The 17,810-nt window shown below is 52.9% G+C and overlaps 5 protein-coding genes across 5 annotated transcripts; 3 read left to right on the top strand and 2 right to left on the bottom strand.

Annotated features, from left to right (window-relative positions):
• Positions 1-340: 340 nt before the first annotated feature.
• On the bottom strand, positions 341-999 carry BO70DRAFT_426397 (SRPBCC domain-containing protein; the record flags this gene model as incomplete). Its single annotated transcript, XM_025547780.1, has 3 exons — positions 896-999; positions 684-833; positions 341-580 (listed from the first exon to the last, which is right to left on the bottom strand). Exons 1-3 carry the CDS (start codon positions 947-949, stop codon positions 341-343), a joined length of 444 nt encoding a protein of 147 aa, XP_025402828.1. The 5' UTR covers positions 950-999.
• Positions 1,000-2,305: 1,306 nt separating this feature from the next.
• BO70DRAFT_358992 (F1F0 ATP synthase subunit g) lies at positions 2,306-3,490 on the top strand. The gene is made up of 3 exons (XM_025542431.1): positions 2,306-2,675; positions 2,858-2,942; positions 3,002-3,490. The coding sequence occupies exons 1-3, from the start codon at positions 2,426-2,428 to the stop codon at positions 3,243-3,245; spliced, it is 579 nt and encodes a 192-aa protein (XP_025402827.1). The 5' UTR covers positions 2,306-2,425; the 3' UTR covers positions 3,246-3,490.
• A 463-nt stretch (positions 3,491-3,953) lies between these two features.
• rok1 (RNA-dependent ATPase ROK1) lies at positions 3,954-6,342 on the top strand. Its single transcript, XM_025542430.1, has one exon. It carries the CDS (start codon positions 4,020-4,022, stop codon positions 6,213-6,215), a length of 2,196 nt encoding a protein of 731 aa, XP_025402826.1. The 5' UTR covers positions 3,954-4,019; the 3' UTR covers positions 6,216-6,342.
• BO70DRAFT_384954 (VPS28-domain-containing protein) lies at positions 6,316-14,945 on the bottom strand (the record flags this gene model as incomplete). The annotated part of the gene is made up of 9 exons (XM_025545699.1): positions 14,851-14,945; positions 14,558-14,794; positions 14,093-14,496; positions 13,691-13,716; positions 13,365-13,625; positions 12,586-13,286; positions 9,879-9,921; positions 6,864-7,078; positions 6,316-6,780 (listed from the first exon to the last, which is right to left on the bottom strand). The coding sequence occupies exons 1-9, from the start codon at positions 14,938-14,940 to the stop codon at positions 6,316-6,318; spliced, it is 2,442 nt and encodes an 813-aa protein (XP_025402825.1). The 5' UTR covers positions 14,941-14,945.
• A 181-nt stretch (positions 14,946-15,126) lies between these two features.
• Positions 15,127-17,684, top strand: BO70DRAFT_358987 (mRNA-binding ribosome synthesis protein NOC2). Its single transcript, XM_025542429.1, has one exon. The coding sequence runs from the start codon at positions 15,196-15,198 to the stop codon at positions 17,572-17,574; it is 2,379 nt and encodes a 792-aa protein (XP_025402824.1). The 5' UTR covers positions 15,127-15,195; the 3' UTR covers positions 17,575-17,684.
• Positions 17,685-17,810: the final 126 nt, after the last annotated feature.

The raw sequence follows: 17,810 nt of genomic DNA, 5'->3' as shown, positions 1-17,810 counted from the left end.
CAGCAGCTTCGTGGCTCGACACGCGCGAGACAGATGGAGCGGTGACGCGTTGACTAAGCGGGATTCGCGCCCCGCCAGGCAGGCCCCAAGTCACGTGGCGGGCCAGGGACATTCAATAGCGCCTGATCCTTCCATGGATCGGTCCTTCATTTCTACGTGCTCAGCACAGGCAGGCAGGCATTTGAACCCCTATTATTAAGATAGATTGGACTGGCATCTGCCGAGCGTCGGCTATGGCTACCAAGCTGCTACCTAGAGCGGACCTAGGTGGATTGGTATCTCCGAGACCCCCCTTCGCTCATCGATCATCAATACTAAATAGTCCAACCGAAATTCCAGGTCACTTCATCGCTTCCACTCGAGTCTTTAGATCCCGATTGAACTGATTGTACTGGCCTAGCATCTTCCTCCCCAGCAACGTGGGCGTCATGAGGAACGAGATAGGGCCTGTGAATTTCTCCGTCTGTTTGAAGATCGTCGACGCCCCGTTGTTGGCGGATTCCATGTGAAAACTGTGGAGACCGGCAATCAAGCCAAAAACCGGAGGTCCTTGCCATTGGTATAAAGAGTCGGAATTCTCCTTTTCAATGAAGTCAGTTTCAGCTTTGGCCACCCCCGCTCTCTGTCTTTCTTCTGATACGAGGGTTGCGGGGAGGTCGACTTGGTTGGCAGGTTTCACCTACCTTGATCTCAGCGGTGAACTGCATCCCATCAATGTCGCACTTGATTTTGTCTCCTGGTTCAAGGGACTGAAGGGACCTGGTGTTGTCTTCTGATTCGAGTAGCTTGACAAAATTCGTATGCCATTCTGGGTATTTGGAGAAGTCGAGCAACTATCGTTTGGTAAGGATGGTCAGCACCCTGACCCCTATTGATGATTTGCGCTGGTACGTACGACTTCCCGCACCTGTGATGGTGAGGCGGCGATCTCTATCTGAGCTTCGATCATTGTGTTATTGCCGGGGGCTTTTCTTTGGCAATAATTGATGCCAGTTGTGGAGAAAAACAGAAAGTGATATAGACTAAAGAAATCTCAAAGTGAAAACGTGTACTCCTTTATACCGCACGGTTCAGCCTTGGGGCACATCCAACAGATAATCTTACCAGTTAATAAAACAAGTTAATGTCTGGGTAGATGCTCTGTGTCGTAGTATCTGACTTGAACACGAGGCTATATTTTTGTCGGCGTTAATCAGAGTAGCCGAGATGGCCAATCAGGAAAGGGCATTTGTGCTACGTGCCCCGTAACCAAGCTGACTTGATATTGGCACCATTGGTATAGGGTTGACTGCATTGGTTGAATTCTTGACATTGATAATAACCATCGCTTTCTAGTAAGCCATAGAAGACAGCCCATATCAAGCCCCTACGGACGTCCACAACAATCAGGCGCATCGTCTGCTCCATATTAATGCGCCAGCCTGTGCGCTGGATATCTTCCGTGGCGATGATAGATGCTCGTAGATAAAAGCAAGTCAATGGCACGTTTTCTCTTAGAAGGCCATCTCTACGCCTAGCCATGAGTCCAGAAACACGTTATCGGATATCCGCTAACGGCAAGATTGCCCGCATCGCTGTGATGCCCGTTTGGCGCGGAAGTCCAGTTATAGCTCTCATTATCATGGAAAAAGCACCATGCATCTCTGACAGACGTTTTGCTGGATTCGTGTAGCTCTGACAGAGCCCTTGAGTATGCCACCGCTCATTATCTGCACTGCACGACTATCGGCTATCAACTATCGACCAGGGTAGCAGTCCAGAGCAGGGGATCATAGAAGCCTGAAAGGAGTACGTGGCATATCCATGCACGTGCAGAGCCACCTAGTGGCAGGTCCCTTCTTGTTGTTGTTTCCAAGCCATAACGGGCATGTGGATCTCGGTAAGGGATCAGGGTCACGGTCAAAGACTAGGAGTGACTAGTCGTAGACTTGACGTTGATGCTGCATTGGGTCGTTCTCGATTTCATAGGAATGGTTCGTCAGTGTAGGAACTAAATGACTGTCATTGTAAGTGAGCTGGATTGTGTCAGCGCTGCTGAATAGTAAACAAAACAATCGGCTTCGCATGGATTTTTCAGATATCTTGGGGATCGTTTATAGCTGGAAAAAAATTAATTTCGCCGGCAATCCAGAAGGATATCAAAGTGCGACCGTCTGAGTGAAAGATAAATCGAAGACAAAGGGAGCAGAGAAGTTGCCTGGCAGGAGATAAACAAGGCATGGCACGGGCTCACGTGACACGGAAGTGGAGGCTCTTCCCTGAACTTCCCGAACCTCAAATCTCAGATTCTGGTCCTGCAATTGCGCGACGAACCAGTGTCACCGGCTCTTGACCCAACCGCCATTGGACCTTTTTGTCCTCCATCAGTGACCTCCCAGAGTCATTCTCTCCTTTTAGCGTTATATCCATTCCAGTGGTCTTCAAGATGTCCGCCACGGCGTCCCGTGCCGTGCTTCGGCAATCGCAGTTCCTGACCCGCAGGACCGCGGTCAGACACGCCTCTACCACCTCAGAAGCCGCCTCCAAGGCCGGCCAGGCTGCCTCGAAGGCGTCTGAGGGTCTGTCTCGTGTCTCCTCGACCGCTGGCCCTGCCCTCTCGAACGCCGCTCAGGGCCTCGGCAGTGCCCTGAGAAAGGTTGGTGGAAGAACCGGAAAAGTCATCGCCTTTGTCGATTGTAAGCAGACAATCCATGATATTCACCCTGCAATCCGTCCTGGGTTTGTTCATCGAGTGGTGCGGTGGTAGTGGCAAGAATGGCTGCTATCATTGAATCACATCGTGAAGGAACCCAGTTCCGGACGCCCGTGATCTCTTACCTTGCTCGAGTCGTTGCTAACCATCTGCGTGATAATCCAGCCATGATACCCCCTACCCTCTACTACTCGCGGGTCGGCCTCGAGCTCGGCCGTCTGATCTTCCGTGGACAGAACATGACTCCCCCGTAAGCGATTCCAGGCCATCTAGCCACAGGAGCGACAAATCACTGACCCCCGACCCTAGGAACCTGGTTACCTTCCAGTCTTACTTCCAGCCCTTGATCAACGTCTTCAGCAACCCTGCCGCCCTCAAGAACGCCGGCTTCTCCTCCCAGTCCATCCTGTCCCGTGTTCGCAACGCCAACAAGAAGGAGATCGCTCTGGCTGGTGTCACCCTTGCGGAGGTCATTGGTTTCTTCACCGTCGGTGAGATCGTCGGCCGGATGAACATCGTCGGCTACCGGGGACACGCTGAGCACCACCATTAGATAAATACCAAGCCGTCGTGCCTTAGCCTGTCATCCTTCTCTTACCCCCCCTCCCTTTTTTCCTTTGTGTGCTGTACTATTGTATGATAGACGATGGAATAAACTGTTGTCTGAGGTTGTGCAATACGGGGCAATTGCGTACGTCTGGTCACTTTCAATACTTCATCTTCTTAAAAGTCGGAGACGCCGTGGTGCTTGTGGACGATCTTTGTGTTCTGGGTGTTTGCTGGAAAGTCTTATAGAACTTGATGGGTGCCATCGTTGAGATATATAGACGACTTTCTCTCCAGTCATCCTCATCGTAGAGTGTTGGCTATGTGGTCTGTGCAGTGGATTAAACCAATTTCACACCTTGATTCACAGGATGTCTTGATGGATCTGAAATGCTACCAGGATAGCGATGCCTACGATGGCTGCAATACAGTGGCGGGATCGACACATGATGGATGTGAAGATAGGACGTCTCCGTTGCTATTCATGCCTGGAACAAAATGTGATCTTTTTGAAATACTTGTATATTTTCCCTTCAAATAGTTCTGTTCCCCCGTATAAATTTGGAATAAATAAATCTGATACGCTGGCACCCTCCACTCCTTCTGGACCGCAAGGCAGGGTTGCTTGACTCTGATTGGCCCGTGCGGGAAAGAATTTCAGCATCGAAACTTTTTCCTCATTGAGACCGACAACGCGACTCGACACCCATCCATAGCTGGTCCCCAAGCACCCGTCTAATATTAAATTGGTCGCATGGGTCGGCACTCCTCATAAACTAAGATGGATGCGTTCAAACTGCTGACGAGGTCCACCAAGTTCAAGACTGGTAGTTCCCTGTCCTCCACGCTGCCGTCCAAAGGCAAGGCGGAGAACCCCCAGCTCTTCCGCGACTCTCAGACCGAGCTCCTGGAAGCAAGCACCCTGGGCAAGAAACGGAAGAGAATCCCAGCAGCGGGCGATTCAGACTCGGAAGATGGCGACGCCGCGGAACTAGACTTCTTCGGCTCAGGTAAAAAGTCGACGACGGCTGGCGCATCGTCGAAAAAGGAACAGGAGGGTCCTGTTGACGCGAAAGATGGATCTGATTCGGAAGACGATGAGTCTATGGATGAAGTGCAGCGTCGGACGATCTTGAACTCCCACAAGATCAAGGTGACTGATATGCGCGATTTCGAGGAAGTTCAGCCGGCGCAACCGCAAGCTCAGAATGAAGAGTCTACGAAGAAAAAGAAGAAGAGAAAGCAGCAGAAGGAAGAGCCCGTTCAGGCTCTCACTAAGAAGGAACAGAAGAAAGCCCGTCGGCTGTTTCCACAGCCTTTGGTGTCCTTCAAGGAGCTGCGGTCAAAGTACAAGATCTCCCGGCGACTTGCGGAGAACATCGCTGAGCAAGGTTTCACTGTCCCTACGGAAGTTCAACTGGGTAGTCTCCCTTTGTTGCTGGGAGATCGGTCACTCTCCCAGAAGTCTGGCACCGAGGAGAGCATCGAGCCGGATCTCTTGACTGTCGCGCCCACGGGAAGTGGCAAGACGCTGTCGTTCATGATCCCGGTGATTAACAAGATTGTCCGACACCACCATGCGCAGTCCGAAGAACGTGGAATCTTCGCTGTCGTCGTCGCCCCGACCAAGGAGCTTGCCAGTCAGATTGTTAATGAGGGCAGGAAGTTGGCCGTGGGAACCGGCGTGAAGATCACGCTGATGAAGAAGGGAATGCGGGTAGTAGATCGCCACGATGATGACGAGAAAGATGTTCTGGATGAAGATGACTCGGGGTCTTCGGAATCCGAGGATGATGAAAAGACCGCCGAAACGACCAGCAAGGCACAGGCACCTGTGACCAAGAGCGACATTATCGTAACGACTCCACTCCTTCTGGTTAACTCGCTTTCTGCAAACAAGACCAAGCCAATGGGGACCATGCCTCTGGTAAGGAACCTGGTTTTGGATGAAGCGGACGTTCTCTTGGATCCCCTTTTCCGCGAGCAGACTCTCGACATCTGGCGCGCGTGCACACATCCCGAACTTCGAGCGAGCCTGTGGTCAGCGACGATGGGATCAAGCGTCGAAGACTTCGCCAAGTCGACGATCAAGGAGCGAAAGGAGGCTTCGAGCCAAACCAAGTCTTACCCGTTGCTTCGTCTCGTGGTCGGGCTGAAGGACTCGGCCATCCCCAACATCAAACACAAGCTGATCTATGCCGCCACCGAGCAAGGAAAGCTGCTGGGCCTAAGACAGCTCCTTCATCCCGCCGCAGCGTCAGCGACGGATGTGCGCCTCCGTCCGCCTTTCTTGATCTTCACCCAGACGATTCCCCGAGCGGTTGCCCTACATTCCGAACTGCGCTACGACATCCCTCCTGAGGCCGGTGGTTCCTCACGTATCGCCGTTCTCCACTCGGATCTATCGGATGGCCAACGGTCCGATATCATGAAGCAGTTCCGGAAAGGAGAAATCTGGATTCTTGTCACAACAGATCTTCTTGCCCGTGGTGTTGATTTCCGAGGCATCAATGGAGTTGTTAACTACGATATCCCCAATTCCGCTGCAGTCTACGTCCACCGCGTGGGACGGACTGGCAGAGCCGGTCGCGAAGGCGGAATTGCTGTCACATACTACACCAAGGAGGATATTCCCTACGTCAAGAGCATTGCAAATGTCATCGATGTCAGCGAGAAGCTCCGAGGCACATCCGAGGAGAAGTCCGTGCAGAAGTGGCTGTTGGATGCCCTCCCAGACCTCACCAAGAAGAACAAGCAGGAGCTCAAGAGGCATGGCGTCAAAGCCAGACAGACGCCCAAGGGCGACAAGGATGACAATAAAGACAAGAAGTCAAGAATCAGCACGAAGAGTGGATACGAGCGACGCATGGAGAACAAGAAGAGGGACTTGATCGCAGCGAGCCGCAACAGGAAATCCCAACCGCAGCCTGGTGCAGACGCTGACAGCGACGACGGCTGGGCAGGCCTTCAGGATTAGGTTGGCATGAGCATAATGCATGTCCAATCTACGGAATATTTCTTGTACGATTAAACCAAAATTTACCCTACGATTCCCCAATCCAGCACATGGATATAGATCAGGAGTTGTCATTTTTATTTTGTTGCACCGGCTCTTCAACGATCAGATTCCTTTTCAACCGTAGCGGCTGGAAGTCATTATCAACTTTCCCCTGTTCCTCCAGGACGTCCTCCAGCTCATCACCATCCAGATCGAGGTACAGTGCCCAAGCGCCGTCGTCTTCCTGCACGGCCATAAAATTCCTATTCCCCTCCAGCGTCACAGTTGTCTCCTCATCCTCCCAATCCCACGGCCCAACGATATGCTCGCAGCTTTGCGTCCGGTTCCCGTACTTCAGCTCACATGTGTTAACATCCACATATATCCACCCCAACATAGGCGGGTTATCTGAGATGGTTGTCGCCAGCCCAAACCCCCGCTTGAGACCCTTCATGTGGTCTGGCTCGGGGTAGTCGATGTAGAACGCTGCGGCGGTATGTGCGGGGACTCGTCGCTTCGAGGGTATTCGATCGTCGATATATACCTGTGGGTGTTGACACGCATCGGTTAGTCGCTTGTAACCAACCAGTAGGAACCAGATCGCGCATCGCATCGGAACAACCATACCTTCTGATCCCTCAACACCACCCGTCGTGAATGTAAATCTTCATCGGGCTCTTCCCCCGGCGGCGGCGCAAGATCGATATTGAATTTCATCATGCGCAGAGCGTCGGCTTTTCTCTCGTTTGCTTTGCGCTGCTCGCTCACTGCCATCGCGGCGCCGGTGACGGTGGGGATGGCGGTGATTGTGAGGAGCCCGATGACCATGTTGGCGGTTACTGCTGCAGTGGCAGTAGCAGTGGCAGTGGGAGTTTGCTTTGTATGTGACGATTTGTGGAAAGAAGCAAGAAGCTAAAGAGAAGAGATATTGATTTTCAACTAAGCTAAGACGTAGATGAGATCATGCCTGGGGAGCTTGGGACAGTAATAAGGCAGTTTAATATAGTCAGGGCAGTGAGTAGTAGTAGTGATGGCCTCTCCCCTCCTCTTCCTCCACTTATCGCCCCGGTGGCGGCGCCAAGCTGCGTCATATGTCATCGCCGGATGAGGAATGGTGTCTTGCCTTGATGCCTGGTTGTTGCCTGGCTGATGTAATTCTCCGATCCGCGGCGCCTGGACGGCGTACAACCCACTTGCCTTGCCTCTTCTATCTACCTAGATGTTTTGATTCAACTTCATCTCTATGCAATAAATAGTACATTGATGTCCGCTGAGCTGCATGGTGCTAGACCGAATTTTATGAGATCATGGGGTTTCTTCGGTATATTTAATGTGTTGTCTCATTCATTCAGATCCCAACAAACACTACTGCTTTGACACAAGACACCTGACACGCGTTTGAAGGCAGTCGGTGCTATACTACTATTTGCAGAGTCTTAGAGGTAGACTCCGGGATGATAGGAAGGACTATATGATGCCTTATAATGACTGGGATTATTATTTGCTCCCCACACTATTGACTGTTCACAGAGATGCCGATAACCCAAATATAGGCCCAATGCTCTCATCATGATCGTGCAGTTCACCGGTAAATGAATGGGCGAAACCCGATGGAATCCCCTCTGTCTCCTCCGCTCCGTAGCTTTCATGGTATGGATTTGCTGACTGAGCATTGTGGTGCTTCTCTCATTATGACACTCCGACGGATTTGCTTTCCGGAATTCGTTTATCATGTACCATATAATAAACGAAGTCTTGTCTCCAGCTATGTCGCCGACTCGACCCATAGTATCGATCACGAAATCAGCTACGAGAATTTCTCATCGCACTGACAATCGCTGAAATGTCTAAAACAGTCTTGGTCACCGGCTGCAGCGCTGGAGGACTCGGGGCAGCAATGGCAAAGGTCTACCACGCCAAAGGCTTCCGGGTCTTCGCGACGCTACGCAATCAGGCCAAAGCCGGATCGCTGGCTGAAATCGACGGAATCAAGATTGTCGAACTGGAAGTCACCTCGGTTGAATCTATCCGCCAATGCGCGAACGTGATTGCGCAACATACAGGAGGGACACTCGATATCCTGGTCAACAACGCCGGCGTCAACGCCATAGTGCCGCTTCTAGACGCATCCCTCGACGACGCGAAGAAAGTGTACGACACAAATGTTTGGAGCATTGTTGCCATGGCGCAGGCATTCGCGCCCATGCTCATCGAGGCCAAAGGCACGATGTGCAACATCAGCTCAGTTTCGAGCGAAATGGTTTTTGCTTGGGCGGGTACGTCCTGACTCTCATCTCTGAAGATTCCTCCAACCGCTGATGCTGACTCCGATGCAGGTGTATACAGCAGCTCTAGGTGTGCCGAAACGAGAATTTCCGAGACGCTGCGTCTCGAGATGGCGCCTCTCGGCGTGCGAGTCGTCACAGTCATACTTGGCGGCGTCCAGACAAGCGGAAACGATCCCGCCAATATCCCGGACCTCGAGCTGCCCCCGGATTCGTATTATCGGAAGATAACATCGGTGATAGATCGCCACAAGAAGACCATGGTACACCCCAATAAACAGAACATCGACATCGCAGCGAAGAATGTAGTTGAAGATGTTATCAAGGGTGACAGCGCTTTTATTCGACGCGGACAGGCTTCGACTCTCAGTTGGCTCTGCAATACATTTCTTCCCTACGGGTTGTTTATCTCTCTGATCAACAAGGATTCGGCTCTCGGTGAAATTGGACTTCTTGAAGATACTGCGTGAGTTTGAGGGGCGTTCAAGAGGGGAACCTTTAGAAGAAACTTTTCTGTATCATTCATTCATGTTCAACATATGGAGCTTTTGTGTAGTACATAGCCCGTGTTCTCTAATAACAACCTCACCTTAGCTGCGGGATATAGTACGTCTAATAGAGAATGAGCTTGATATAATGTATTCATACTTGGATAATCCCCCAATAGCACTTATGAACAACACTTTCTCAGTGCATACGCCTCTAGATTGCTTTTCCAGATGCGGAAACCCGTCTTCCGCTATTTCAACAGACAGTCACTTTCCTCCCTTCCTCACAACCCTCTCTTCTTTCTCGCCACGGCTGCTAGACCCAACCATATACTTGAGCGTTCTCTCAGTGGCCCGGAAAACTAACAAAATATATGTTGAGACACGGAGGCAAGAAAACCAACCCCCTGAATCCGTAGACGGACTTCGGGGGCCAAATCCGCCGGGATGACACGGAGATAACCCCGGTGGGCGATGAGCAGATACATGCCATCAACAGAGACATCCCGATCCTTTGGCATAGCTCGTCTCACCAGTCAATACCATGGAGAGATCGAACGCAGCTCTGAACCAAGCCAGCACCTATGGCCAAGCTTGCACGCAGTGCTACAAGGCCAAGTGCCGGTGTGTGCGTGCCTCAAGCAACGCTAATTGCGAAAGTTTAACTGATGATACAGACCCGCTTATACATCACATCCAGCTAATTGCTCTCTAGATGTCTCCGGCTCAAGAAGAGATGTCAGCCATCAGCGTCAGTTCGCAGGCGCAATGCGCACACTGTCGAAGAGTCCGGTACACGAATCGCTCAGCTCGAAGACAAGATGGATAGATTGTTATCTGCGATGCAATCCTTTTCGCCGAATACAAACCCGTTGTTTGTGTCTCAGGATTGTTCGCCATATCCTTCTGCCCCTTCACTAAGCCAAGCAGATGAGCGGCTTGGTTTCTTCCGATCCCGAATGCTGCCTTTTTTCCCTTTCATCGACCTCACCCCAGAGATGACAAGCCGGTATCTTCGCCAGCACAGGCCGTTCTTACTTCAAGCCATCCACACCGTAATTACATTCTCAACACAGGAGAGACTGTCTCAAGTTGAGGAGCTGAAGCGTGTGCTGTTTACGTCTGCTCTGATCAAAGTCCAGTCGAATATCGACCTGCTTCTTGGATTGCTCACGTATATAGCATGGAGCAACGACGCTTTTCTTGGAAGAGCAGACCTCATTTCTCGCCTCATGATGCTTGCCATCTCATTAGTATATGATTTGCGGTTGTTCAAGCCATCCTCAACGGATGTGCAGCTCATGATGACTATTACCCAGGGGCGGGCTGAAGAAAATAGTCAGAGTCTTCATGATGAAACACCCTACGGCCTACTAGAAAGGCAGCGGGCAGTGCTGGCATGTTTTGTTTTGAGTTCCAAGTGCGCAAGGCTTTCCTGATTATCTATCAAACCCCACTGCTGTGCTTGTTCTTAGAGTCAAGCTACTGACGTATGGCTGTCCCTAGTATTTCTTCACATCTAGGACGTCAAGACGCCATCAGATGGACACCCCAGATGGAAGAGGCCCTTCAATTTATCACAATAAGCGAGTCATGTCCTTCAGATGAGTTATTTGTCTCTCAAGTACGCTTGCAGCTGCTGAAGCAAAGAGCAGACTACGTCCGACAGCAGGAGGAGACAGATTTCGTTCGTACCGGAGCAGCTCCTGCGGTGGCATCAGCTCCTCGGTTATTGTACATCAAGACTTTACGAAGGCAGCTGCATGAGCTTAGATCGTCATTTCCTCTGGATCTCCCCCAGCTAGGCAAGTGTCATTTTAGGCAAACAACCCGCCAGATAATCCACACTGCAGAATTGCTAATACTTCCCCCCCCCCCCAATGGAACATGCAGATATCCTGAATACACACGCGCAATACGTCGAACTATACACGAACCAACTAGCCTATTCCATAAGCGAAGACTCGCATCCTATCGATCTATCCGGCCGAAGAGGCGACAGCGATATCTTACTAGGATTCGAACGCCTCGAGTGCCTATGGCAATCCGTCGAGAATATCAAGTCATGGCTAGACGGCTTCTACAAAATCCCCTGCTCGAAACTCGTCGGCCAGCCGTTTCACTTCTGGTCACAGATGATTCTAAGCATCACACTCTTAAAATATCTATCGACACTCAAAGACCCAGATTGGGATTGCCAGGCGGTACGCAACACGGTCCACCTAATATCGACGATGGACTGTATGCTCCAGAAGCTGGATCTAAGCAGCAAGGAGCCGGAACTTCAGTGCAGCGACCATTTGCTCACGTATCTAACCAGGCTGTTGACCAGATGTCGGCTGTGGGCTGAAGCAAGGTGGAATAAGATGGCTTCTCAGATACAATGTGTGGAGAACAGGAACGCTAATCCTGATACTGGTACCTATCAACGTCACCGTATTCCGGATCTAGATCAGATTGGATGGATGCAGTCGATGGATCTGGGTGATGATCGGTGGTTTGATGATGTCCTGAGTATAACTACGACATTTGCCTAGAGTGCATTCCATTGTTTTGCATGCCTCCAACGAAGTATACAGAAATGAGATGCTCTTATTATCAGCCAGGGTTTTATACTCTCTATTCAGTCGTTCAATCGTAGGCTACACAGACGTACCATCGCATTCATGATTCCATCCAGACCACCTACCGACAACCCACCCCACCCCTCTCCACATACAAAATAACCACCCGTATATGATACATACATACCTCACCCCAACCCCCCTCATCAATCTGCATCCCTCCCCTCCCCTCCCCTCCACGCACCCAAATACCCAGCGCCATACAGAAAAAGAAAAATCCAGACCACTACATTTACTGTTGAGCCTGACTGGGGCAGTAGTAGTGACTAAGCCGAAGCACTAATCAGTCTGGTCCCCGGGGGTGGTGGGGGCTTGTTCCAGACTATCCATAGTGGAATTCTAGATGTCTTTTGCCACCGGGTGCCACCACAGTTTGTGGATGGGGGTGTAGGTTTTGTACCTGATCTTTTTTGAGGGGGTTACAACGTAGGGTTGGATGGGGTCTTGGGATTGAGGGTGTTTTTTTTTCGTGATATCGATATTGCCTGTGCGCTTTTGAGAATGCTGGGATTCTGGAGTGGGAGACGGAGATTCATGGTGAGAGAGAGAGAGTACCTAAAAGGGGGAAGGGGAGGGATCGCAGATGGGGAAGGTGCTACTTACTCGATGCACGTGAGCGGTGGTCGCCAACATCTCGTAATCAAGTCTAGTTAGTTACATATTGGAGAATGACAGTCACTCGTTACTTCTACATTACACGTTCTCAGTACTGGAAACCATTCCAGCCAAGATGCATTGCGTCAAGATCCTATCAACACAATCCTGATCGTTCGAGATTCTATCAACTTGTCTAAATCTCTACTCTATCATCGTGTATGTATGTATGTATGTATGTATCGTTGCTCATCGTGAAATCGTGGATAATGTTTCTCTCCGTGGCCGTGATCGAGACCGTGACTGGATTAGATCAGAGCTTCTCGCTCCAACCCCAGACCGACCACCAACACCGAACCTCCAGCGCGCCCCCGTCTGCCGCCTCCCAGTCATCGTACCCGATTTCTTCGCCCTCGTCTACCACCGCCAGTCCCAGTTGTCCCATGCGGTCCCGGAGTTCTTGTATCTGTGGCAGATAGGCGTCGCGGAAGGGCATCTCAAGGACGACCCGTGCATCGAGACCCCGGCTCAGCCAGGGCGTGATCGTGTCGACCAGCCACTTCGGGTGGTTGGGCGAGTATAGCGGATCAGCGGCCAGGATCAGGTCGTATTGTTCCTCCGGCGTGGGAAGCGGGTCTGGGGTAACGGACCAGTCGAGCACGCCGGTGGTGACGGCGCCGCCCGTTCTGTTCAGGAGCTCGACGTTGAGGGCTGCGTTGTGGGCCAGGTTCGGGACGATATCTGGGAGGTCTGAGAGGTGAATTGTTGCTGATTTGCCGCGCAGCGCAGCGAGCGAGAGGCCCACGAGGCCGGTTCCGGCACCGAGTTCCAGGGCGCGAAGGGTTCGGTCGGGGTGGACTTTGGGGGTAGTGGATGCGGAGGGGACGAGTTGCGGGGTGGATTCGAGAAGGGAGTGGAGGCGTCGGGAGAGGAGGTATGAGGAGACCCAGGTCTTCATGCCTAGGTTGTCGGCTGTGAGGGAGGGTTCGTGGAGGGTCAGTGTGAACTCTTCGCCCGAGGAGGCGGGGATGGAGAAGACTCGGGACATGGCGGGCATTGCTATGTCAAAACAAACACCATGTCAGATGCAAGACCGCCAACATCAAATGGTCAATAAACTACGGAGATATAGTATACCGGTTCGACCCGAGCGCTCACTGAGTCGGGCTGCAGCGGCGTCCCAGACGGCCTCCCGGAGCTCGTCAGTATCTAGCCATGAAAGTGGGCTCGCGATGATCGATGTCAGATATCGGGTCACGCCAGCCGGTTCGACGGTTCGACTCTTGACCGCTTCATGAGCAACGGGCCCGAAGCTTCGCGGTTTAACGGCTAGCAGGTCGAGGGCTTGGATCAGTTCGGTGCCTGAGGGCTTTGTGTAAATCTGGGGAAGATCCAGCACTGAGGCCTTATCAGTCCATTATCGCTCCTATCTGTCAGGGGGAGGCGGAGGAGAATGGACGTACCGTGGAGAGGCTGGTCGGGGTCGGCGCTGATCATGTTGGGCAACGCTGAGGAGGTCGATTAGTGCGACTACGGTGCGTGTACGTCGTGGAGGCCTAGCTGGAGGAACGGAATCTGGTCGCCCTTCTTATATTTGCCGTCTCTGTGGCAAAATAAGATTGGGGGGAGATCGGATGCAGGGCCGCCAAAAAAAAAGTCGTGATCACCCAAATAGGAAAGGCTGGCGTGGTTTGTTCCGCGGATCGGATCATCGGATCCGCTCCGAGATAAGAGATGGCACTTCAACGCTTCGACTTCACAAGACAAAAGCAATAATAAGCAACATTCTAGAACACAATGCAGCTAACTTGACTTTGGTATCAAACTTCCGACTCCAAACGCCACTCCCGATCTCCATCTCTCACCCTAATGTGGCCTTGAAGCCCAGATATGCTTGCTCGATGTCGAACGCCAATTCGCGGGCCTGTTCTTCACCCAGTTCCTCGGTTGCCCGCATTTGATTCAACGCGATCAGCCACTGGATGATCTTGCCCCGGTTCTCAAAATCCACGTCGGTCACCTTATTGACGGATTGGATCACCTCCGACAGAAGTGGGTGCAGGGCATCCTTTGAGACCATGTTCAACTTCAACGCATCCAAGAAAGTGATGAAGTTCTCAGTGGCCGTCAGGATTAGACTGCCGGATGCCCCTGCTGCAGGACCAGCTGCTGCGGGGGTCATGTTCGTGGCAGGTGTGCTGTGAGAAGCCTGTTCGACTGTTGCGGGGAGACCGATCCGGAGGCGTTCGGTGGCACGGGGGCATTCCAGCTAGGAGAAGATAAAGATCAGCTCTGGAGATACGATATGAGGAATCCTTTGCGATACTCACTCCCCAGGCGCGCTTGAAGGTCTCCAGATCGACAAACTCGCGTGAAACGGCCTCATCGCCCAAACTGGACTTGTACTGCTTCAGCAGTCGGGCACATGTTTCCGTGTACTCTGCTTCCGTGACCACATCTTTGATATAGGCCTTCTCCAGACCGTCCAACGTGACGATGATGCCGTAGATTTCCGCCAGAGACTCGTAGAGGTCCCGGTCCGCCGAGCTGGAGGCTAGTTTCACTTCCTGCAGCGACAGTCAACCAACAACGCAGCCAACTGTGGCGGCATCCAGCATCCTACCTCATCCAGATTAATTGAAGCCGACAACGCCGGGTTAGGCGTGTAGCTGTAGGGCGTAGGGGCATATGCCAACGGACGCTGAGCATACATGGTGACGATGAGGGGAGGAACTGCGACGGACATTCGGCGCCGCCCGCGAGAGGGGAAAAGGCGGTCGCCCACCCGATCCGTGCTCACCGCCCGGTTCTGCCGCCTCATGTTTTTTTCCTCTCCAGATTTTTCTTGGGAGATCTTCCGAGTCTCTCGCGAAGCACTTGTGGTACTTCCCCCCCCCCAACCTCTTTTTCTTCTTTTCTTTGCACCATCGGTCCCATCCGCACGGTCGGGTAGGGAATCTCTGGCACAATGGCCGGTCAAAAAAAATCTACCAAGAAGTTCGAGAAGAAGCATCTGAAGGACATCCTCGAACGCCGCAAGGAACATGCGAAGGTGAAGCAGCGCCACCAGCTCAAGGACAAGCGTAAGGCGGAAAATGCCAAGAGCCGGGCGGACAGGGAGGAGGCTGCTCAGGAGAGCCCTGAGCAGGCCCAGAAGGACAATGCCTTTGCGGAAATGAACGTCGACGATTTCTTCGCGGGCGGGTTCGACATTGCAGACTCTGCTGCGGACTTGTCCAAGAAGTCGCGGAAGAAGGACGTGACGCCCAAGATCGGCAAGCGCAAGCGCTCGGAGGAGCAGAAAGAGGACGAGGAAGCTTCTGCGGCTAGTGGAAGTGAGGAGGACGTTGCTAGCGATGACGACGCGGCATCCGAGGCCAGTGGCCCCGATGCGTTCGAGGAACACAAGGACCAGCTCGAAGCGCTGAAGGAAAGGGATCCCGAGTTCTACAAGTACCTGAAGGAGAACGATTCCGAACTGCTGGATTTCGGTGATCTTGCGGAGGTTGACGAGCTGAGCGAGAGTGAAGAGGAGGAAGGACCGGCAAAGAAGAAGAAGAAGAAGGCAGCCAAGGAGGAGGAAGAGGAAGAGAAGACAGACAACACACTCGACATCGCGACGGTGAAGAAATGGCAGAAGTTGATGGAAGAGCAGCACTCGATCCGCGCGATGCGACAGGCTGTTCTTGCTTTCCGCGCCGCAGCCAACATCAACGAGGCGTCCAGCCAGGAACAGAAGTACACGATCTCCGACTCTGATGTGTACCACCAGGTGCTCGTCACGGCCCTCAGCACCGTCCCCCGCGTGCTGGCGCACCATCTCCCCGTCAAGGAGTCTGCTTCCGGCAAGATCAAGGTGTCACTGGACTCCAAGAAGTTCAAGACCCTCACGCCGCTCATCAAGTCGCACACCTCCTCGGTCCACCTGATGCTCACCAACCTGTCCGATGAACAGACCCTGAAGCTCACCCTCTCCTCTATCGAGCCCATGCTTCCTTACCTCCTCCAGTTCCGCAAGCTCCTCAAGGTCGTCATCAAGACCGTCGTCGGCATCTGGGCCGATGTGGCTACCACCGAAGCCACCCGCATCACCGGCTTCCTTCTCCTCCGCCGCCTCATGATCATCGGCGACGCCGGCCTGAAAGAGACCGTCCTCAAGGCCTCTTACGAGGGCGTGGTCAAGGGCAGCCGCAACACCACCGTCCACACGCTCCCCGGTGTGAACCTGATGAAGAACTCTGCGGCCGAGCTCTGGGGCATCGACCAGAACGTCTCCTACACGACCGGATTCAACTTCATCCGCCAACTCGCGATGCACCTCCGGAAGAGCATCACCACGACGTCCAAGGAATCCTACAAGACGGTCTACAACTGGCAATACGTGCACTCGCTCGACTTCTGGTCGCGCGTCCTCTCCCAACACTGCGACGGCCTCGCGGAAGCCAAGGCGGGCAAACAATCCCCGCTACGCCCGCTCCTCTACCCCGTGGTGCAGATCACCATCGGCGCGATGCGTCTGATCCCCACGGCGCAATACCTCCCCCTCCGCTTCCAACTCACCCGCACCCTCCTCCGCCTCTCTCGCGCCACCGGCACCTACATCCCCCTGGCGTCCGCGCTCCTTGAAGTCCTCAACCTCGCGGAGATGCGCAAGCCCCCGAAATCCAGCACCCTGCGCCAACTCGACTTCAACACCGCCATCCGCGCGCCCAAATCCTACCTCCGCACCCGCGTCTACCAAGACGGCGTCGGCGAACAAGTCGCCGAGCTCCTCTCCGAGTTCTTCGTCCTGTGGACGAAACACATCGCGTTCCCCGAACTCTCCGTCCCCATCGTCGTGTCGCTGAAGCGCTGGCTCAAGACCGCCAGCTCCCGCTCCACCGGAAACAAGAACGCCAAGATCAACCAGATGATCCTGCTGCTGGTGCAGAAGGTCGAGGCCAATGCCCGCTGGATCGAGGAACGCCGGCTGGGCGTTTCCTACACGCCGCGCAATCGCGCCGAGGTGGATACCTTCCTCAAGGACGTCGACTGGGAGGCCACGCCGCTGGGCGCGTTCGTCAAGTCTCAGCGCAAGTTGAGGGAGGAGAAGGCTGCCCTTCTGGAGCAGAGCAGACTGGAGGAAGAGAAGCGTCGGGCCGAGGAGAAGGAGGAGGAGAAGAGGGACACCGTCATGGATGGTGTCATTAGCGAGAATGATGATAGCGATGATGACGAGGAGGAGGGAGAGAGCGAGGAGGAGGTCGGTTCCTCGGATGGAGACGAGGACGAGGAAGAGGAAGAAGAAGAAGAGGAGGAGGAGGATGAAGATGAGGACGAGCTTGAGTTTGAGGATGAGGAGGAGTAAACTAACTAACTACCTTTCTTCCTCCTTGATGTAATTTTCCCAATACTTCTTTTTCTCTTTTCATGATATACTTTATCTTATATCGGTTCTGGATCTTCGGGACACGCGTGTCTGTTTTCTTTCTGGTTTTATTTACTGGTGTGAATACAAAAGTTGAGATGATATAGATGGGTCGGGTAGGTTCGTAACTTAATGGAACAAACACTGGAAGCTTATCAGATCTATCTATACAGAGC

Source organism: Aspergillus heteromorphus (assembly GCF_003184545.1).
Source record: "Aspergillus heteromorphus CBS 117.55 chromosome Unknown BO70scaffold_3, whole genome shotgun sequence".
Lineage (NCBI taxonomy): Eukaryota > Fungi > Ascomycota > Eurotiomycetes > Eurotiales > Aspergillaceae > Aspergillus > Aspergillus heteromorphus.
This window is presented reverse-complemented; position numbering and strand designations above follow the sequence as displayed.